At 40.2% G+C, this 23629-nt stretch overlaps 1 protein-coding gene across 1 annotated transcript in view; it reads left to right on the top strand.

Annotated features, from left to right (window-relative positions):
* Positions 1 to 23629, top strand: part of cacng2a (calcium channel, voltage-dependent, gamma subunit 2a) — an 80724-nt gene that overhangs the window by 51471 nt on the left and 5624 nt on the right. Inside the window, exon 3 of the mRNA XM_003442603.5 lies at positions 21487 to 21627. Within this exon, the coding sequence (XP_003442651.2) occupies positions 21487 to 21627 (141 nt within the window). The remainder of the gene's footprint in view (positions 1 to 21486; positions 21628 to 23629) is intronic.

Below are 23629 nucleotides of genomic sequence, written 5' to 3'. Positions count from 1 at the left end.
ACACACTGGTGATGTCATCAGACAGCATAGTGAGGAGGAGGGAGGGAGAAATTCGGTGATGTGGCTGCCGAGCATAAAACAGACAAATCTGACTTTACTGTGCTCAACATACACCCCCGCTCCACCGCACATGCACAGATCTGCTGTCCTCATGCCGACATCCACGCATGTACAAATACATACGAGCACGCCACATGTCAGTAGCTTCTCTGTGTGCGTGTTTGTGAGTGCGTGTGTGTCTGCTCCGTGAGTCCAGCTCTCCCAATAGCAAGGCAGTTTGCGCATCCACACGGGGTTATATAAGCCAGCTGAGGCACACTAAAGCGCCAGTGGGTTTTTAGATCATGCCGTGTTGGAGCTCCCATCATCCTCTGCTCTACTGGGCGCTAAGCAGCTGAGAGAGAAGAAACAGAGGAAGAAAACGCCTAGTTATGCAATCTGCTAATACTAAAAACTGAACAACGTGTAGCAATGAGAGGGAAAAATCATGTACGGGGAGGAGATGTGGATGCCCATGGATCCACGCTGGAGCAGGAAATTAACTGTTAGTCACAGGCAGGCGTTTTAGTCTCTTGATATTATTTTTAGCAGTATTTAGCCTCTTCAACTTTTGAATTAGTCAAACTGTTGATTAAATGATCCAAACAAATTTCCCACGTGTGGGACTAATAAAGGTTATCTTATCTTATCTTATCAAACCTTTGTTATTTTCTGCAGTAGCAGTTTTGGGAATGTTTTACTAGCCTCGATTTAATCATCACAAAACCAAGTGATGATTGAAATTTGGACAGATAAATATACAGTGCTGTGCAAAAGTCTTGAGCCATCCCACAATAGGTGAAGCGATTTATTGAATATAACATATAAGCAAAAATAAGAGTTCATACAACATGCTCGAAGGACACAGTCTGAACCCACTCGGGCAAGCTGTCTTGTAATTTCTTTAAGTAGTCTTCAAAAAATGTTCTCCAGACTTCTTGAAGAGCATTAAAAAAAACTTGGTGGCTGCCTTTTAGTCAGTTCTCTGCTGAGATGATGCCACACTGCTTCAATGATGTTGAGGTCTTTTGTTCCTCATACTTCTTATCTACAAGTTGACCAAATTTCAGGTAAAAGTATGACTTTTTTAAGAAAGCAATAAGCATTTAATAATTTTCAAATGTCTTTCATTGTACTTATTTACTTATAATATAAATTTAAGGTCGTTGCATGCATAGCTTTGAATTTCAGCATTAGCTTACTTAGTTAAGTAGTTACATATCCATGTTAGTACTTTGATTGTAGAATAGTCATAGCTATTTGGATCTATTAACCTATAAATCATTGAAAACATGCAAAACATTAAGCATTGTAAAATAATTTTAAAGCAGACTAGATACAAATGTTAATACTGACATGTTTTTAGCTCTAGATTAGACATTGATTTTGCTTTATTCACAAATCATGTCAATTTACATATTTTAGAATGATTTTAGTCACTTTTAATTATTGACAATGTCTTTATAGTACAAATGAACCATAGAGTCAGACCGAGTTTATTTATTTATGAGGTTGATATAAATATGACAGCAGGTTAACTTAGAAGTCATATCACATTTTAAAAATGAGTTTATGAATCAGTGTTGTGTTTATACCATTTTACAAAAATCAGTTATTGTAAGTTTACATAAGAACAATAATACTATTTGTATTTCTGTTTTTTTTTTCTTGTATTGTTTCTTCAAAGATCAATCCCACATTCAATTCAAGTTTGTTTTTTTTTCTGTGTGAATGTATTAGTCTGATAAGTGTACACTGTAGAACGAGGGCACAGCTGTGAGCGCCCACTATTTATTTACAGTGGCCCACAGGCGAGTAGTTTCAGCATGTGAAGTCAATGAAAGACAATATCACATGCAAAATGTTTTCCATTTCCATTTCCACTTTAATCGCAGATTTTTTGTTTGTCCAGATCCAGCCTTGAGTCTGCTGCTTGCATGCGTTGATCTGGAAGTATTCGCTGACATTGATGACAGAAGGACAGGCTTCTCATGGCCTATGTCACTCTAAGGCCTTGCGGCAGACTGGACGCTGGCCTGAACTGGCTTTGGTGTCGCCCGATAAAATCAATGGGTCTGGGGGAGGACACACAGGGGCTTGTAGGGCACAGACAGGGGGTAGCAATCACACCAGCTTGCAGAGCAGTGCAGTGAGTCTCTAGTATGAGATTTGATAGTGTCTGTGTATGTGTGTGTGTAGAGATAGATAGGGGAGGGATGGGACCCAACGAGCTATCAAACGGGTATAAAATATGTTAATAGGTGGTGGTAGTTAGTATCCAGCCTGAGTGTTTGCTTCAGCAGGTTCCTAGTTGGTCGCTCTGACCTTGAGCATCCTGTACTTTTTGCAGTATCCAAGGCAACAAATAAGGAATCCGTTGCCTGATACATAAAACATACAGTGCTTAGACACGGGCCAATAAATTAATAGCCAATCATTTTTGTCCTGGATGACCGAGTGAATGTTAGCCCTCTAACTTTATATCTTATTAAGGGAGAATACAGAGGAAACTCAGCTTGTAAAACACAGAGGTGAGGGAGTGCGTCCTCACATTAAAATGAGATTAGCATATACGGGACGAGCCACAGTTTTCCGCTGTCACCGGGACATTTGAAAAGACGGCCGCACCCTCTCAGATCAGTTTTACACATTTATTCATCAGTTGTGAGTCGTAACAGGCTGAAATTTCCCATCACTTGATAGAAAATTATATACGTGCGTTCTTTTTATCTTCAAACATTGAGCGGTAAAAGAGTCAGTTTTGACAGTTTGTGGGCTTTTTGTGCAGTACATAACCAAAGTGAAAATGTTTCACGCAGTGATGCAAGACAGAGGGGAAGCTGATCCATATGCAATCAAAAGAGAAAAAAATACCTCTGGGTACTAAAGAAGAAACTGGTTCAATACATGAATTCCGTATGAGATAAATTTGTGGAAATGAGCTTCCAAGTAAAAAGTAATTTATGTTGAAAGTATTTAGTTTTTCTGTAGTTTAGATAATAATTAGAATGATTTTATTCAATTCAATCTGACTTGCGTTTAGCAGGAGGTTCTTATGTGGCCCTTAGCCTGTTGTCTCTGTCATGGAGTCATGGAGGGCTTTGAAAGGGACGAGCAGACTCTTGTATTGGATGTGCTGGAGAATGGGGAGCCAGTGAAGCTGGATGAGGAGAGGTTCTGTCAAATTTGAATCTTTTTTAAGAAGACCAAAATGGCACTACAGCAATCTTATGTGAGAACTTCAGAATCAGAATCTTTACTGCCATTATACAAAGAGTACAACAAAATTGTATGCAGGCTCTTTCAGTGCAAAGAGAGCAATATAACTATCTTAATAAACATTTTTCTCTATATAGGGATTGGATATTTTTACTTGAGTTCTATGATGTTTGGGTATGAGAAAGAAAGGGGCGGAGTCTTGTTGGACTAAAGTAAGCTTAACATGAGGCATTAGTGATGTTGGCAGTTGTAACAGCAGTCTGGCGAGGAAGGAGCGCCTAGCAGGTCCAGTGGTCATGTGGTGTGGAGGTTAGCTGGATAACTCGAAGCCAGTCAGTTAAATCAAACAAAAGGCCTTTATTCGTTTGTCAGCAACATAAGACCATACAAGCCAGGCCTCCACGGCTCCTACTCTGTCCGTACATACATGTGCGGGGATTGGAAGTCGCAGGCGCCAGCCCATTACAACGGTAAGGTTTCTCCTGAGAACAGAACACAAGCAGCATGTAATGTTGCCGCTATACTCACACACCCACTAGGAGACTCCCACAACTACTAGTTGTGGGACCACCTGGAGGATGGTAAACATGTTTTTTAATGGACCACCTGGATCACCTGTGACACCATCCACTTTCCAAAAAAATGAAAATAAAGATGAAAGATTAGTTTTGATCTGGAGGAGATTCAGCACGAGTGTAAGAAGATATCAGGGATTTCTACAGAGAGATCTACAGGGAGTGCAGAATTATTAGGCAAATGAGTATTTTGTCCACATCATCCTCTTCATGCATGTTGTCTTACTCCAAGCTGTATAGGCTCGAAAGCCTACTACCAATTAAGCATATTAGGTGATGTGCAGCTCTGTAATGAGAAGAGGTGTGGTCTAATGACATCAACACCCTATATCAGGTGTGCATAATTATTAGGCAACTTCCTTTCCTTTGGCAAAATGCGTCAAAAGAAGGACTTGACAGGCTCAGAAAAGTCAAAAATAGTGAGATATCTTGCAGAGGGATGCAGCAGTCTTAAAATTGCAAAGCTTCTGAAGCGTGATCATCGAACAATCAAGCGTTTCATTCAAAATAGTCAACAGGGTCGCAAGAAGTGTGTGGAAAAACCAAGGCGCAAAATAACTGCCCATGAACTGAGAAAAGTCAAGCGTGCAGCTGCCAAGATGCCACTTGCCACCAGTTTGGCCATATTTCAGAGCTGCAACATCACTGGAGTGCCCAAAAGCACAAGGTGTGCAATACTCAGAGACATGGCCAAGGTAAGAAAGGCTGAAAGACGACCACCACTGAACAAGACACACAAGCTGAAACATCAAGACTGGGCCAAGAAATATCTCAAGACTGATTTTTCTAAGGTTTTATGGACTGATGAAATGAGAGTGAGTCTTGATGGGCCAGATGGATGGGCCCGTGGCTGGACTGGTAAAGGGCAGAGAGCTCCAGTCCGACTCAGACGCCAGCAAGGTGGAGGTGGAGTACTGGTTTGGGCTGGTATCATCAAAGATGAGCTTGTGGGGCCTTTTTGGGTTGAGGATGGAGTCAAGCTCCACTCCCAGTCCTACTGCCAGTTTCTGGAAGACACCTTCTTCAAGCAGTGGTACAGGAAGAAGTCTGCATCCTTCAAGAAAAACATGATTTTCATGCAGGACAATGCTCCATCACACGCGTCCAAGTACTCCACAGCGTGGCTGGCAAGAAAGGGTATAAAAGAAGAAAAACTAATGACATGGCCTCCTTGTTCACCTGATCTGAACCCCATTGAGAACCTGTGGTCCATCATCAAATGTGAGATTTACAAGGAGGGAAAACAGTACACCTCTCTGAACAGTGTCTGGGAGGCTGTGGTTGCTGCTGCACGCAATGTTGATGGTGAACAGATCAAAACACTGACAGAATCCATGGATGGCAGGCTTTTGAGTGTCCTTGCAAAGAAAGGTGGCTATATTGGTCGCTGATTTGTTTTTGTTTTGTTTTTGAATGTCAGAAATGTATATTTGTGAATGTGGAGATGTTATATTGGTTTCACTGGTAAAAATAAATAATTGAAATGGGTATATATTTGTTTTTTGTTAAGTTGCCTAATAATTATGCACAGTAATAGTCACCTGCACACACAGATATCCCCCTAAAATAGCTAAAACTAAAAACAAACTAAAAGCTACTTCCAAAAACATTCAGCTTTGATATTAATGAGTTTTTTGGGTTCATTGAGAACATGGTTGTTGTTCAATAATAAAATTATTCCTCAAAAATACAACTTGCCTAATAATTCTGCACTTCCTGTATAAATAGTAGACTCACTGAAAACAGTCCAGACGTGCCAGCGAACATATTTAAATCAGGTATTGTGGACATTCCTGGTTGCATTAGAAGTCTTCTGATAGATTTTCCACCCTGACAGTATCTAACACTCTAATCAACACAAGTCAGTAAATTTATTCATCATTCAATTTTCTGTGGTAATCACACAAAAAGCTTCTAGATGTGTATAGAAAGTGTGGGAAGAAGATTAAGATGAGTTAAGCAACATGGATTAAGGAAACCTGAGGGGCAGCACAGTTTGGTTCATATATCTGTTGGGTGTGTATGTGATCACACGGGAAACATGGTCACAATGTCCCCTTCTGTTTCTGAGTTATAGCTTTGAAGAATGTATTGAAAAGTGTTTTTCCAAAGCTTTGTGACGTCACTGTGTAGTTAACCTTTGACATTTTGATAAAATCTTGATCTTTGGCCACCATTTTTGTCTCCATGTGAAAAGAGTCTTAGCACAATTTTTGTCCACATCATGCCCCCATATACAATATTGTTCTTGAGTCCAGTTTGATGCATGATGTAAGAAAACTTTCATCAAATCTATTTATAGTAAAATATGTTGTAATGTTGATTAAAATATTGGGTTTATAAAGCAGCTGCAAGCACACAAGCTTTGTACTGCTCATGATATGTGTATACTTTCAAACCTGTTTTGAGGCAGCTCAGTGGGGCGTTTCCTTCCCCGCATGTGCGCTGTTGGTCATGCTAAGGTCTGGCAGTGAGCCAGACGTCATCACACACACATTGAGGCGTGATCTGTGGGGACATCAGCAGTGGAGTGGAGAGTAATTACAGTAATTGAAATGTGTTCTGTGAAGGGAACTTTAGCTGTGAGAGCAGGCCTGTCACATGAACTGACTTCTCTTTTACAGTGTACCACTGACCGGCCTGCAGCGTTGGTATGCTAATGTGACGGTGCAGTGCTCGGTGGGAGAACTGCTTGGCTTTAATGACAGCAGGGTGAATGTGAGAAGATCACAGAATTGTATTCAGATCTTTGTCATCTGGTGGTTGAAATCGGTGTTCCAAAAACAAAATGTGAGTGTATCCATAACAAGATTTTGCATCCCTATCATACTAATATGTGCTTCATAGGTCTGCTGTAAACCTGTTCAGAGTTTTCTTTCTTAAATTTGTGCCAAGGTCACCATCACAGAGAGCAGATGATCTCAACTATCACAAAACAAAAATACAAGAAACTGATGTTTTTAAAAGGCTTGATAATGAGGTTTTTTTAGAAACTGTCAATCAAATTAGCCAAATCTTATATGTACAAAACTCCTCAGAACCGTGTAAACACACTTCACACGAATACATATCTATGGAAACTTTGAAAAACAAGTCAAAAGAGCAAAAACAATGATTAATTTCCTGAGTTTACATCAAAATATAAACTTGGGAAATTCAACACTACTTACTTATGCTGCAAAATGGTTGGGAAACCATTTTTGGCAAGTAAAAAATGTTTTTTATAACAGTTTTTGCTATTTTAGAGGCAATAGTGCAGCGGTCCCCAACCCCCGGGCCACGGACCGGTACCGGTCAGAGTTGAGGCTCAGGTGTGAAATTCATGGTTTTCAGGGGTTTTATCATTTTTTAGCGTTATGGGGTTTTTTTATCATTTTTATCATTAACTCGGTTTCCCTGGGTCTTTTCTCGTGTGTTATGAATAAATCTTCTTTTTTTGGTACCGGTACTGGTTTTATTTCGTTGTATTTATCCGCAACACCATAAGGCCGGTCCGTGAAAATATTGTCGGACATAAACCAGTCCATGGCGCAAAAAAGGTTGGGGACCGCTGCCATAGTGCACCCATAACATGCACATTAGGGCTTCACTTAAGAAAAAGAATTATGCCTTCAGGGCCTTTTTTTTGCTGGAAAGCTTTGTACCAAAAAGTGGTAAGGCATGGATAATGTTGTCATTAAAGTAGTCATGTTATGCTTTTTCTTATTTTTTGTCATATATAAAATCATAGAAGTGGATGTGCACGCTAACCATGTCAAACATTTCAAGTACTGAGGTGAGAACATGAAAAAGAAGGTTCAGGTTTCAGAGAGTTTTTTCTACTCTGCTCTGTATGATGTATGATGGGAGAGGATATTCTTGGTGATCTCAGACAGAAAGTTGACTCTGATTAGGCTGACTTAAAAATTGTGTGGCCTTAAAAAGGGAAGAGCAACAACAGCTTGTTTCAGTGAGTGAATGACCTGACAAACCGCATCAAGTCCCATTTAAGGTAAATAAGGATTATTTGAAACTATTCAAACCTACTTTCTTATTGCTATTTGTTTCACATGGGACTCAAAACCCAGTAACCTATGTGAAAGTCTGCTGCTTGACTCCACCTCCTGTTGTTGTGGACTCTGCCCTCTTTCTACCATCTCACAGCACTTCATTAAAGCTGTCTGGCAGTCTGCATTAATGCAGTTATCTATGGTCCATCTTTGCGTTACCATCCTTCAGCTGTGACTTGGAACAGATTAAAAGTGTGGAAGATCCTCAAATGATGTGACTAACTGTAGCTTAGCTGGGTTTTTTCTTTTCTGCTAACGCAAGCTGTGGTTTTTGCTTGAAATCTGTCGGCCAGCTGGGGTCTTTCTGTTTAGAATTGCATGTTCTCCATGTGCTTGCGTGGGTTCCCTCTTGCATGCCGGCTTGCTCCCATGGTCTGAAGACATGCATGATAGGTTAATTGGTGATTCTAAATAGACCATATGTGAAATACTATTGCTGGTGGCTGGTAACCTATTCAGGGTGTATCCTACCTGTCCTGTGAGACTTCAGGTATTTTCATGGTCCTTTTGACATCATTCACTTCCAGGTAATGTTTGCTGATATGCAGTTACAAGTAGTTATTTTCTGTTGTTTTGCTTAAAAGTGACTTAAATAAAAAACATAGATAAATAAAAATGAACAATTCATAAATAAGAGGGGTCTTCAGCATCAATTGCGAATAAGTCTAATGTTCTTGTGCCACTTTGCAAATGCCAGTGAGTAGAACCTGCATCTATTTTTCAGTCATTTCAAGTTGAATTGCATTCTGCCTGCGATGCGTGTTGTCAAGACGGATAAGCTTTCAGAAACAGGATGAAAGCTGTGCAAGCACTCTCTCAAATTTTATATTTAGCCACCAAAGCTAATTTCCGTTGTCTGTGCACATCGTTTTACACTGTATATTTTTTGTGGGTGATTGATGCCAGGTAGATGAGGAGGGGGGAGCCTCACGGCCAGGACGAGGACGGTGCAAGGGCTCGGTATTGAGGAAGAGGAGGGGGAAGATGTGGAGGGGGATTAATAAGCGTTTGTAGTATTAAGTCAATGTGCCTGGGAGCTGAGGCACCTGATTAGCATGACCCCATCCTGCACATCAGCACATTTAGGGCTGGGGGAGGCTGATTAAGAGCCAATGCTAATTTCCTCTCAGCCCTGTCAATGAAAGAGAGAGGGGGGAAGACAGAGGGGAGGGATAGAAGGTGCAGGGAGATGCATTTGTAAAGAGGACAGTGTGCATGTTTAGACACGTGAATATGTTATACAATGCAATACAGCATATGAACAAAACTACTGGATCATCTAAATGTACAGAAACTGCTCAGCTATAGAAACCCATGCCATGAAGTTCCCGGTGTCAGGGTTTGTCCTGATGTTGATACCAGAGAAGGCTTGCTCCTCTACAGTCGTTTATATAGGTTATGTTATATATAAAAGCTGAGGCAAACGATACAGTTTAGGTTCCTATGTAAGTTTTTACTAAGATAAAAATAATGAAAAAGTGCAGTTTAGTCATTTGTACTTTTAGTTTAGCCTAATTTATCACCATTTAGCTTCATTTCAGAATATACAGCACTCAAATAGTATTTTACAGACATCCCTCAACATGTCAGGTAGTCGAGTTGCTCTGCTGATGCTGTGTAGGTTGTAGTAGTAACAACAGGAATTATAGAGCAACTTGCTGAGAAAGGAGAACTTTGCCTTTTAAGATTTGTTTAATTTTGTCTTTTTATCAGTTTAATTCAGATTTATATATATAGTGCCGAATCACAACAATAGTTGCCTCAAGGTATTTTACATTTTAAGGTAAAGACCCTACAATAATACAGAGAAAAGACCTACAATTAGATAATCCTCTGTGAGCAAACACTTGGCGACAGTGGGAAGGAAAAACTCCCTTTTAATGGGAAGAAACCTCAGACAGTACCAGGCTCAGGGAGGGGCGGCCATCTGCTGCGACTGGTTGGAGGTGAGGAGAGGAAGACAGGACAAAAGACACACTGTTGAAGAGATCCAGAGAGTAATAATAACTAATCAATAAATGCTGAGTGGTGTACAAACACATAGTGTGTGAATCAAGGCGAGTGAAGAAGAAACACTCAACAGCCTACGTCTGCTGCATTGTAACTTAGGGAGGTTTCAGGGTCACCTGATCCAGCATTAACTATATGCTTTATCAAAAAGAAAAGCTTTAAGCCTAATCTTAAAAGTAGAGACAGTGTCTGACTCCTGAATCCAAACTGGGATCTGGTTCCACAGAAGAGGCGGCTGAAGCTGAAGGCTCTGCCTCCCACTCAACTTCCAAATATCCTAGGAACCACAAGTAAGCCTGCAGTCTGAGAGCGACGTGCTCTGTAGGGATGATATGGTACTATGGGGACTTTCAGATAAAATGGGCCCTGATTACTTGTATGTGTCTTTTGTGTGTTGTCAAAGAGCAAAGATTTAAATATATTTTAAAATATGTTGCATTCTTTGCCCAGAACATTTTTATGTAGTCCATAGACAGTATGACAGAATGTAGCCACATGGGACATCACCCACTAGTTTATAAAGTTCCATGATGAAGCCTTGGCTTGAGCACTTTCAAATATAACACCTCTTATTTTACTAGAATAGGAGAATTCTTAACAATAAGAAGTTTTAGTAAAAAAAAAAAAAAGGTACACATATACTGTAGTTTTGTAGGAATCTGACTAGAATTCTGACTTGTATATTCTCAGTTTGCTTTGTGAGGCCTCAGTGGTAGTAGTTTTTTGTTTTGTTTTTTCTTTTGGACAGAGGTTGCAAGTGTGGAACCACTGTGACGTGAGCAGGACCAGCTGCTGGTGAAGCCCAGCCATGGGTGTGCATGGGTGTTGAGTCTCATTAAGTTGTTTGTCAGCCAGTGCAGAAGAGTGCCAGAGCTCGGACACCAGCCCGAGCTGCAGCCATGCCAATCAATACAGTACACACAGTATCCGCTCTCACCCTGGGTCTCTGCGAGCAGGTTGGCACGCATGATAGCAGGATGGCAGGGATGGGCGGGGCTAGCCCGCTTCCATAATTCCCATCATGCTGAAGCCAGGATGTCTGTACAGAGAAGGAAAAAAGGCAAAAAAAACTGCACCCAGTGTTACTCAAGCCTTAAAAAATGATATATTATCACTGCACTGTAATGATACTCTCCTTGCTTGCCTACTTTTCTGTTGTCATAAGAGAAACCAAATAGCAGCGATATACAGTGTTCCGGCTCAATAAAATCACAGTAGGTGGGATTTAGTCCATCTGGGGAAAGTAAACTTATGCGGCATTTCTCATTTCAGCTCCTGACAGAAGAAGAAGGAAAAAAACGGTCATATTGTTGGTAAATAGAAAAGTGCCAATCATCACAAGGCAAACAGACACCAAGCAGTACGAGAAGAAATCAGTTAAAGTTTGAGAAAAGCAGTGACTTTTAATTTTATTGGTCTTTTATTGGTCTTTACAGAACAATTTATACTTTAAACTCGCATCTACGTCATCAAATGTAGAAAAGCAATGGATGTATAACAGAGAGGTAGTGTATAGTACTGTGCTGGTGCCATACGGAGCTTTCCAAATGTATCAAAAACAGGTTTACCATCCTGAAGTTTCTGGAAATCAAGCTCAACCTCCTCAAGCCAAATTATCAGCAGGACAACACCACTAAAGTCAAATATAGTATAAGCCATGATACAGCTTTTAATGTAAGTGCAAGTGAGAGCTGCAAGAAGCGTTCATCACCAGAAAAGTTCTTAAACTTATGTCACGACATAAAACAGTCAAGATGCTCCGCTCTCTGTGATGGTGACCTCAACCTAAATCAAAACTGTGACCTCGGTGCTAATCACAGGACTCCAGAGAGTATCCTTTCATGAGGTCTGAAGTCAGGGCTTCAGAAACAAAATGCACCGCGAAGGTCACTGCCGTCATTACATATTAGCACAGAGGTTAAAGCTGTCATTTGGATGGGATTGTTGAGATTGGCAGTAATTTACCACACATTTTACCCTCCTCTCTCAGCAGCGCTCTGTCAGAATTAAGCCACTTTGCTTGATAATAATCATCAATCAGACCTTTTTTATTTGCTGTGAAGATATAGCACTTGTGTAGATCATAAGCATCACTAAATGTGCACAAACAGTCATATAAAGCTAGACGACCTTTGTATAAACCTTTCTTGGTTTCTGTAAAAGAGTTAAACTTCATTCACCAAGGTCAGGATTGTCAAATGCACAGCCTGCAAGCCAGAACTGGCACACCGGTGGTTTTGATGTGGCAGGTGTGCAAAAGAGAAGAACATAACGTTTCCTTTTTTGCAGGGGGGGGGGACAGTCAGATTTGTTCATTAAATCTGAACATTTTCTCCATGCACCTATACTTCCTTATGATGAAAAACAAAGCTTATTTGTTTGTTTGTTGTACATAGCTTACAGTACAACAGTTTCACTGGTCTTACCCACTAAAACTTTGCCTGCATGCTGCCCATGAACTAAAATGAGTTTGACTGTGCTGACCTAGACTACTTACAGTATTACAGCGCATCAGTATTTGCAGTGCAATCACTCACAAGGGGGAATGCATCCACAATTCAACTGTCTAAATAATCTTTTTTGTTCCTAATTTGCTTTCTTTTTTTGTTTGTTTATTTTTACATCGTTGTAACAGTACCTTTACTTGTCCTGATGCACACTCAATCATCCAGCACCTTCACATATTCTTCCACAGTGACAAAGCTGTAGCAAACCAAAAACATCTAAACATGACCCTGAATTATTTTTTCTTTTAGAAAGAAGCAGAAAATACAGTTTAAATAATCCCACACCTGGGGCAATGATCCGTCATACACTTGTAAAGAAAGTGATCCTGATGAGTTTCTTCCTTTAACCATGTTCCACATTTCAAACAAGTTCTGCGAAATCAGCCACAAGACTAAAGGTGGACTACGAATAAAAAAAATCTGAAATACCTTTAAGGAAATTTATTAAACACTAGTAGGTAACTTTGCATGACTCACAGTTTAAAATAATCCTCATTTATCTTAGTCTTGGTGCAGTTCCTCATTTCATCCTCTAACTGAATAAAGTCATATCTTTAAGGTAGTAGTTTTCAAACTGGTGAGATTTATGTAAGTAAAATTTTGTTTAACTGTTTAATTGTTCATTTGTTAATGATGGATGGATGTATCCATTCCAGGGTGTATCCCACCTCTTGCCTATGGATGGATGGCTTTTATTATCTGAAACTATTTGAAGCTATGTTTAAATAATCCACTAAAATTTATTTTTAAAAACAGCAAAAATCATATTCCATTGTGAGTTTGTGCAGATACAAATTTCTAATCAGTAAGAAATCATTTATGTATATCATCAGATATCATGCATTAATTGTAAATGTGTAAAAGAAGGACAAACAGGTAGCGTATCATAGACCTGTCCGTTCTCCACTCACCCATCCACAGCAGTGACTATTCCCTGTGTATCTGTCAGCCTGTCAGTCTCTCTGCCTGCATCCCTCTGGGGATGCTTCTCTGCTTAAGCATCCCTCCAGGCAGGATCCAAAACTCTGACGGGGGCTCAGCTGATCCTATAAAGATGGAAAGTGAAGATGTGAAATCCTGAGAATGTAGTTTGAGAAAGGACTGGTTTTAAATAGGTGGCCTCTCAGACATGCAGCCTCGCTGCCTGGGGGCATAGTTATTTGCCCAGTCTTCATCCAACAATTCCCATCCTCTGCCCTCACTGCAGGCAACAAGCTGCTCGGAGACACAGCTATGTGAGCTTCATACAAACGATAAGTGAGCACTGACACACTCAGTATTACACGGGAGAACAGAGTGCATCCTGGCATGAAAAATCTGCAGGGACTTCAGCCTTTCTTTCTGAGATAGCGCGTGGTCAGCCAAACCCAGGGGCATGTTGGCGCAGCAAACTACTGCTTGATCCCAGTGAAGGCACACTGCATGCTGGGAGGTCACTGTGAAGGTCGCTGCACTTTTCAGTGCACTGCTAAACATGGATGTTAGCACAGGGGATGCAGAGGACCGGAGTGGCACTGCAGGCCAGCTGACCTTCGAAGCCATGCAAATGAGTTGGAGCTTCTCGTCTTGGAACAACACAGCATCGCTTTCATTGCTTTCAGGATTTCACAGAAGCTTTCATACCTGAGGCACTCGTTCTGTAGAGACAAGAACGGCTCAAATATTAAAGGCTTATAAAGGGTCTGTTACATTTGCTAATGCTTATTGTGCTGTTGACTGTGCACTGAAGGATTAGTTTGCTGTGTAAGGGTTCATAAGTTGTTGCTTCATTACTATATATAAAATAACATGTTTATAAGCATTTATTTTTGGATTAATAAAAGCACATCTACAATTAGTTATCTAACCGATTGCCTTTGGGGCTAAATGCTTGTTTATAACATCCCAGTCATTCCTTTCTGGGTTTCATGTCTTGAATTTCACAGCTTGAGTACCCAATCAGTCTTGAATTTTCATGTTCATAATAAGCTCGTCAACACTAATTGTTTATTTATTCAGTTGTTAATTTTGTAGCAATTAAATTTCACATTTAGATTCAAATACTGATGGACATTTAAATTAATAAATACAATCTGTAAAGGCTTAGCAGCAGCTTTAGGAATCAAAGCCGTCGGCTGTTGTTCTGGACTAAGATGGACAAAATTCTCAGTTACATTTTGTTGCTAACTAATGTGCGTATCAACTGATTAGTGAAATAAAGTCAAAATCAGCTTCATTTTCCTCTCTAAGTTTGTCTGCAACTGAGCCTCTCTGAGGTTTCCTCAACTTTAGTGTCACCTTGAGATCCCGCACCGTTAAACAGCCCCACTGTCAACAATCAATAAATTTGCTTGGCCCTCTATCCCTCTTTTGTCCCTGCAAATGAAGCTGATGGATGAAAAAGAGCCCCCGTGTCCTCACCCAGGTAATGTGCTGTGAATGGCCAGGTCAATACTTTCGGGGTTAACGGGAGGCGGTGAGGGAGGCAGAGAGTGAAGGGGAGGCATTTAGGAAGAGTGGTGCGTTTAGAGCGGGACACAGGAGCGGGGTCAACTCTCAGGACAACTTAATATTTAATCATCCCCCCTCACTGGTTACTCAAAACCCCACAATCCCCTGTGGATGAGCAAGGAGACAAGCGGGAGAGAGGGGGGAGGGCGAGATGACACTTTATCTCTCAAACTGCCTTGTGCTTTGACTGAGTGCAAATTAAGTGAGAGAGAGAGAGAAATGGGGGGGGGGGACAAAGAAAAAATGAGATGGGGGACATTTGCTGTGTGACAAAGATGGCGAGATGACTGTGTGCAGCAGACAGAGACAGACACATGAAAGAAAAATGGAAAATTCTTCATCATACAGATTGGAGCTCAGTGGCCGGGCAAGGTTAAATATAACGATAAGTACATCGTGATGTTGAATGATGGCATGATGGATGCGGGTGGGACAGGGAGCAGAGACATTACAATGTCAGGTCAGAAACACTTTCATAAAGGTGCTACTGATCCGTGAATCTCTTCAGCTCAGTCATTTTCATCCTATTATCCAAAACCAGGTGCTCCAGGTCTTTTGTTTTGATCAGCTAGGTTGAATTTAAAGGAAATGTCAGAAACGTGAACGCTCTATAGGTCCTTTATAGATCAGTAATAACACCACCATGGACACAAATCTGTGCAGCAGCAATATGTGGGTTTTTTCTCTTTAAATTCAGCATCAAACACTAAGGTTTCACATATTAAATCATTTCTGTCCATGTTGCTCATAGCAGAGAAATTTTAACAAATACCACCTCATTGAAGCTCTCCGTAGATTTTTCCACTTAATTGTTCTGATTTCAATGCCCAAAAGAGTTCTTCCTGTAATTTCTGGCACCCATGTGACACAACAAATGGAAAGTAACTTCAATGACGGGATGTTTAGTTTTAGAATCATTTGCTTGTCTTTGGTATGCTGGATGATTAACTTGAATTTTTTAACTAAAATTTAAGGGTCTGATTTTATGTTTTGCATGTTTCCCTCTGGAAGGAGACCAGAGGGCAGAATCAGGAGATACTGGAGTGATTATATCGCTCAGCTTGGTGTCCCCTCAGAAGAGCTGGAGGTCTCTGTGTTTGCTTAGACTGCTTCCCACAAAATCTGGAGCAGCAGGAAATAGATGGATGGGATATAGGGGATTTTTTATTTTTTGTAATTGAATTTATCAGCATTGTTTTTACAATATAAAAGGTAAAAAATGAAGTCAAACAGTATTTTGTTTCCATGCAGTATCTCATAAATTCTTTTTTAAGTACATTACAGGCTGTTTGAATAGTAACATCCTAAATAAAAAGTATGGCAGAGCATTCTTACATCATTTAAAAATATACAAGTAAATCCATAAATCCTAAAGTAAAGAGCATTTGTGTGACATTGAATTCATTGTCCCAGATGGCCATTTAGACAAACATTATTTAAAGAAATCCAGTCTGCATTTTTTGAACAGATTTTTCTGTGTAAAATGTAAAAGCAGCAGTTTTTTTATTGTAATTTATTTGATAACTGTTGTCTCGTCCATGTACAGAACAGAATGAACATCGTACGTTATTTAATTTTTTCAGGCTGTTGGCAGTGTAGGAGATAAAGAAAAAATAACTGTTTGTCAGCTCTGGGATCATTATAATTAATTCAATATATTTGTTTGGATCTATTAACAAACCCACCAAATGTCATATACTCATTAAAATTTAAAATATCAAATAATGCATGAAAGTGTGAATCCTCTAGGGATGAGGAGCGGTTTCACTTTGTTTTTGTTTTGGCCTCGTAGTGCCCAGAACAGAAAGGTCATGGGGTCACCAAAAATCATTAGCATTCATCCTCTGGGGGAGCACAAATCACCATACTGAATTTCAGGTCAGTGTGGTCACTAGATGTTGAAATATCTCCTCTGGACCAGCAGTGTTGGATGACACTGCTGTCCGTTACACCACTTTACATAACATCCAAAAATACAGTCATAGACTGTTATCCAAATAGGTGCTATTTTCATACAATGGTACCTTTCACACCAAAGCTGAATGTTCAGTCTATGAAACCTGTGAACAATGTGCCTCCTCCTGTGCGCTGTCAGTGGGATGTGGATCTATAATGTAAGTATTTTTATTATTTTCTCACCTGCTGCCTACCTGCATTTTGCCACTTTAGCAGCCTTTTTATGTGAAAACCTGATGAAGACATATCCTTAAATGTTGGGGCTGATGATATTTCATATTACCTAATTGTCACGCAATCATTACTTGCTGTTAGTTTGTGGTTAGGTCCTCGTTACCTGGCTATACCCTTTCCACACATTATATGCTGAAAGTCTTAGTTGCCAATGTCAGAGAAAGGATGCATGTCCTATCCAAACCTCTGTGTGCTCACTTCACTTTCTGCACCACTGCTTGAATAGTTATGCAGTGCAGCCCACTCCGGCACTGCTGCTGCCAACCATGCACTGAGCTCAGCGTGAGTTTCAGTTGGTTTAGAGATACAGGAGGGAATTAAACCAAAACTCTTTGTCATGGTCTCAACAGACTATCAGCACCATGTTGTCTTTCTTGTGTTTGTCCATATCTCAGCTTTATGCTAAACAAGACCTCAATTCTTGATTTTTGGCTGATATAACCAATGCGTCCTCAAGCTTAGCTTTGCCGTTACCACCTTGGTGTTTTGAAAGAGAAAAGGGTGGATATGACTGAGAAACTAAGAGACAGTGTAATGTTTTATGGCAGCAACTTGTCAATAGCTGTTCCATCTTTAAACTTTATCATACTTTTTGGCCTTAGTTGGGCCCATCATTCACAAAATCAACATTATGTTGTGTTGACTATAACTTGAGACTAACAGTTGAAACTGTAACCTTATCAGGAAATTGACTGCTAAAGTCATAGATTAAGTTAACCAGTGATTTATCCCAGAGTTTTTCCCCTTAGATTTCTATACAAACAGACATTTTTTCTGCACCCACAGGAGTCGCCCTCTGCTGGCCATTACAAATAATGCAGATTTAAGGCACTTCCTCACTGGTCTTCACTTTTCAGAGTTATGGCCTATATCGGTTTATTCAGCCAATAAAATTACTAAGAGACTAATCACAACATGGTTACAATTTGACAATAACGTTTGTTTTGCCCTTAGTGAATTTCCAAGTTGCTGAGCTACTATAAGAGCTATTCAAACTGGAGCTCTGTATTATTGTGGATGATATGAGATATATGTTTTTAAATACATGCCTTTTTACTTTGTTTTTTAGGCTTTACTCTGGAGTACCAACAGACTTACTGTATTTCAGTTTTGTCACAAGTGTCATATCAACACTTTGTGGGTTTTTCATCTTTGCCTATAAAACTTTAGAAAAATTCATGACTGAATTTATCGATGTTTTCAGGTCTGAATGTCAGAAAACACCCTGGGGCTTTATCACAAAGATAGACATAGCTATTATATTATCACTTATTAGTTTTAGACACTCACATCTCTTTTTCTTTTCAGAGTTAGATATAATTACAGGGAGTGCAGAATTATTAGGCAAATGAGTATTTTGTCCACATCATCCTCTTCATGCATGTTGTCTTACTCCAAGCTGTATAGGCTCGAAAGCCTACTACCAATTAAGCATATTAGGTGATGTGCAGCTCTGTAATGAGAAGGGGTGTGGTCTAATGACATCAACACCCTATATCAGGTGTGCATAATTATTAGGCAACTTCCTTTCCTTTGGCAAAATGCGTCAAAAGAAGGACTTGACAGGCTCAGAAAAGTCAAAAATAGTGAGATATCTTGCAGAGGGATGCAGCAGTCTTAAAATTGCAAAGCTTCTGAAGCATGATCATCGAACAATCAAGCGTTTCATTCAAAATAGTCAACAGGGTCGCAAGAAGCGTGTGGAAAAACCAAGGCGCAAAATAACTGCCCATGAACTGAGAAAAGTCAAGCGTGCAGCTGCCAAGATGCCACTTGCCACCAGTTTGGCCATATTTCAGAGCTGCAACATCACTGGAGTGCCCAAAAGCACAAGGTGTGCAATACTCAGAGACATGGCCAAGGTAAGAAAGGCTGAAAGACGACCACCACTGAACAAGACACACAAGCTGAAACGTCAAGACTGGGCCAAGAAATATCTCAAGACTGATTTTTCTAAGGTTTTATGGACTGATGAAATGAGAGTGAGTCTTGATGGGCCAGATGGATGGGCCCGTGGCTGGATTGGTAAAGGGCAGAGAGCTCCAGTCCGACTCAGACGCCAGCAAGGTGGAGGTGGAGTACTGGTTTGGGCTGGTATCATCAAAGATGAGCTTGTGGGGCCTTTTCGGGTTGAGGATGGAGTCAAGCTCAACTCCCAGTCCTACTGCCAGTTTCTGGAAGACACCTTCTTCAAGCAGTGGTACAGGAAGAAGTCTGCATCCTTCAAGAAAAACATGATTTTCATGCAGGACAATGCTCCATCACACGCGTCCAAGTACTCCACAGCGTGGCTGGCAAGAAAGGGTATAAAAGAAGAAAAACTAATGACATGGCCTCCTTGTTCACCTGATCTGAACCCCATTGAGAACCTGTGGTCCATCATCAAATGTGAGATTTACAAGGAGGGAAAACAGTACACCTCTCTGAACAGTGTCTGGGAGGCTGTGGTTGCTGCTGCACGCAATGTTGATGGTGAACAGATCAAAACACTGACAGAATCCATGGATGGCAGGCTTTTGAGTGTCCTTGCAAAGAAAGGTGGCTATATTGGTCGCTGATTTGTTTTTGTTTTGTTTTTGAATGTCAGAAATGTATATTTGTGAATGTGGAGATGTTATATTGGTTTCACTGGTAAAAATAAATAATTGAAATGGGTATATATTTGTTTTTTGTTAAGTTGCCTAATAATTATGCACAGTAATAGTCACCTGCACACACAGATATCCCCCTAAAATAGCTAAAACTAAAAACAAACTAAAAGCTACTTCCAAAAACATTCAGCTTTGATATTAATGAGTTTTTGGGGTTCATTGAGAACATGGTTGTTGTTCAATAATAAAATTATTCCTCGAAAATACAACTTGCCTAATAATTCTGCACTCCCTGTATATTGGGATAAGAGGGTGAAGGGATAACTTATCAGCCAAGAGTAGAAAGCTTGCTGCATCCATAGAGTGTATGGCTGCAATGCACAGACACAGATACCTGCTAATTAGTGCAAAGTAACATACAAATAATGTACTGGAATTGCCTTCATCAAAACAAAGGCACATCCTTTTTGAATGCCAGAGCTGCAGTTTTTGACACATTGATGCTGCCTTCATTTATCAGCTGTAGAGTTTGCTGCTTGGGGTTAATTGATGAAGATGGTCTTGAGTGAGATCAAGAAATCAAGCAGCAAACTCTTTTCTAATTATTATTAATTTTTTATTATGACTGCATCCATCACATACACTTTGCAGAGCCTCAGCAGTCACCCATCTTGCTGTAGTTACCGGTGAGAGCCCAGTGGAGGGTGAACGCCCTGCCAGCTGTGGCCACCACTGGCATTGCAGCTGTTAACTGATGCCAACCAGCCCACCTGAGGGCACAAGGTAGCTTTCCCACTGAGCCAGCAATCAGCCAAGAAGCCTCACGGTGCTCAGCAGGAAGGAGAAAAACGGATCAAGGATAGAGATCAAGTGAGGAGGGAAGTGATGAATGGCGGCGGGTAGGCAGGCAGAAGGGCCGCCGGGACCTCCAGCTGGTCCCCACGGAGGTTCAGGCGGCCAAGCTCCACACAGAGCCACCCAGCCCCATGTCAGCACTTTGGGGAGAAACTGAGAAAAGTGCTGAGGTGGCAGCAATGTAGGGAGATGAGGTGAAGTGGTGAAAATTTAACCAGCCTGATGAAAGTCTAAGTGTGCATGTTAAACAGGCGAGAGGGGGAGGGATGGGGGAAATTGAAGTGTGAGAGGCAAAAGTATGGCAGGAGGTGACTGTTAGAGAGAAACTATGTGCTTCTCAAACTCTAATTTTACCTGACACCTCAGGGTGCAGTGCAGCTCCTTTATGACCCTGGTTTGACCTCAAAAGTAACATCTTATCCCGTTTCCAGTTTTTTTTCCTCATGATAATTAGCTGCAAGGACACTGTTTTGTTTCAAAGACAGAGGCTGTATCCCTCTGCACTGCGGCCTGGCTCATATACATGCCAGAGCCTCGTAGCGCTTTTGTGGACCGCCTTTCACATGAAGCAACCGGTTTGCTCTGTGGTGTGTGGAGAAGTGTGCAAAGGAAGAGAGAGGTAGAGTCAAGCAGTGTGATTACATAAGGTTGGGTAACAGGCTCACTGTGGGGATACACACTCACTAGACAGTGTTGATGGAGTCTTTCACAGGCCTGCTGGGGTGTTGATTAGGATGTGCTCACAAACAAGGACCAGATGCTGAAATGGATCTTAATATGCTTTTCTGTCTTTGTTTGTCGCTCCCTCTGATTTATGCTCATCCCTACCATTTCCCCCACTTTCTTTTTCGCCCTTTTGGCTGTCCTCCCCTCTGTGTGTACACCAAATCACATCCCATTCTCCATTCGCCTCCCTCTCCCCAATTTTTTGTCATTGCTCCCATCATCCACTGATTTCCAGGTGCGGTGCGAGCCTCCAGCATCTTCCCCATCCTCAGCGTCATCCTGCTCTTCATGGGAGGCCTGTGTATAGCTGCCAGTGAGTTCTACAAGTCACGCCACAACATCATCCTCAGCGCAGGGATCTTCTTTGTGTCTGCAGGTCAGTCAAACATCCACAAAATGAAACAAAATCTCAAGAATTTGTCAAAGAGCATCAGTCCAACCATCTGCACTAACTGGCTGCAGACAACCATTCACACTCACAGTCAAGCAGGCCAATTTACAATCAGTTAACTTAACATGCATGCCTTTGATATGTATGTTTGGTGAAATGGGAGAAACCAATGCAAAAACAGAAAGGCGGTGGATAAGAACCCAGGGGTTTCTTTCAGGTAACATTGCTAACCAATGCACTGCTCTTTTTCTACGTTATGTTCTGTCATAAAGTATTCGCACTGGCATTTACTGAACAACATATATTCCAGTCCTGGATTATGTTTGATAGGGCAGTATCAGCCCAATGTATCAGTCAACCTTCTGTATTTATAACCCCATTTTTTAATTCATCATCCTTCTGTTTCGTGAAAAACATGCCATCTTTTCACCCCAAAGCAAATAAATAACATTAGAATGCAATGAAATGTACATTTAGTTTGGGTACAAGCATGTGTGCTCTAATTACAAATCAGACCTAGCTGCAAAGCAGTTAAAATTGCTTTTATTGAGCAACAAATTCACTATTTTGATACAATACAAGAAATCAATCAAACATACTGTGTTTGCTTTTGCAAATTGATGGTCACTTTAACTTGAATGACACATATAAAAGCATACATACGTGTGAAAGAGAAATTCAAATTTGATTCAAGATTTGAGAAAAAGGTTAACTAACAGCTGAGCAGAAGAAACAGGCGACCCAAGTGGAAGCTTAAATTATTAGAACCGATAAGTGATGATCAAAGAATGATTACATTGTGAAAATAACTAAAAGTATGGGTAACAGTTGAAACAGGCAAGTGTTATTCATAATTTGTTACTATTATCTGCTTAAAGGATGGATAAACCTTAAACTGTTGGAAGCTGGAGGTTAGACTACATCTACACTGTAAACCAGATGTTCAAAGTAATTAAATAAATTAAGAAAATGTCAGCTTAATTTTTTAAAAACAGTCCTACTAATTCAAATAGCTTAAGTTCATCTAACATTTTCTTCCATTTGAATTAGTTCAACTTATTGTTTTGGATCAAACTTGACTATTTTGGCTATTAAGTGCTTGCTACTTTTACTAATTTTTTACATTATATGGCAGACATCTTTGGAAGGTTTTGATTCCTGGGGTCAGTTTGAACCCCAAATATAAAAGATATTAGTCTTTAGTCTGTTATAGCAACTGGGTTGATTTACATTCTGAAAAAAGACAATGGAGGAAAAGTAAAGTGTCCTTGTCTTTTATTAGGTGCTCAGAGGTTCTTTCACTAACATTATCCACAAAGTTTAATAAATTGTTTTTGTGCTTTTTTTTTTTTTTTTTTGTCGCTTTTATTTCTTTTTGGAACATTTCATAAACATTTTAAACATTTAAAAAACAATTGGACTTAAAGATGATTCATTTACTGCAGTTAATTTATTAGGCCATTAAAAAAATCTGCATCAGCTGCAAGCTTTAAAAACAGTCAACTGACCTTTTTATCTAGGTTTTTTTTGTACTAATAAAGACTCCACTAATGCTGTAATTTCCCGTCAAATATGGAGGTCTGCCCATGTGTCTGCAGTAGTTTGATTTTAAAATGTGAGTGGGTGGGACTGAAGACTCATTGAACCACCAATGTTTGTATCACAGTAAGTATTCTACTTTTCTTTAGATTTCACTTTTTTCCAACCCATTTTAGTGAAATGTCAGCAAAGCAATTCTCATTCAGTGACACCGTTAGCTAACAGTTAATAAGCTAACAGCTAATAAGAGGAGTTCACCGTGGTAGCTGAGACAGACTGCTACATTTTTCCTATAGACAATGTGTTATTCTGAGGTATTTGATTTTTTTGTCCTTTTTTTGATACAATGCTCTCTGTCCTATATAAACATTATGATGAAGTCTTTCAAACTAAGGGGATGGAATTAATGAAGATTTCAGAACTGGAGAAAAAGTGACATGAGCTGGTA

The sequence above is a fragment of the Oreochromis niloticus genome, linkage group LG4, assembly GCF_001858045.2.
Source record: "Oreochromis niloticus isolate F11D_XX linkage group LG4, O_niloticus_UMD_NMBU, whole genome shotgun sequence".
Lineage (NCBI taxonomy): Eukaryota > Metazoa > Chordata > Actinopteri > Cichliformes > Cichlidae > Oreochromis > Oreochromis niloticus.
Note: the sequence above shows the minus strand (reverse complement) of the source record. Positions and strands in the feature narration are given on the sequence as shown.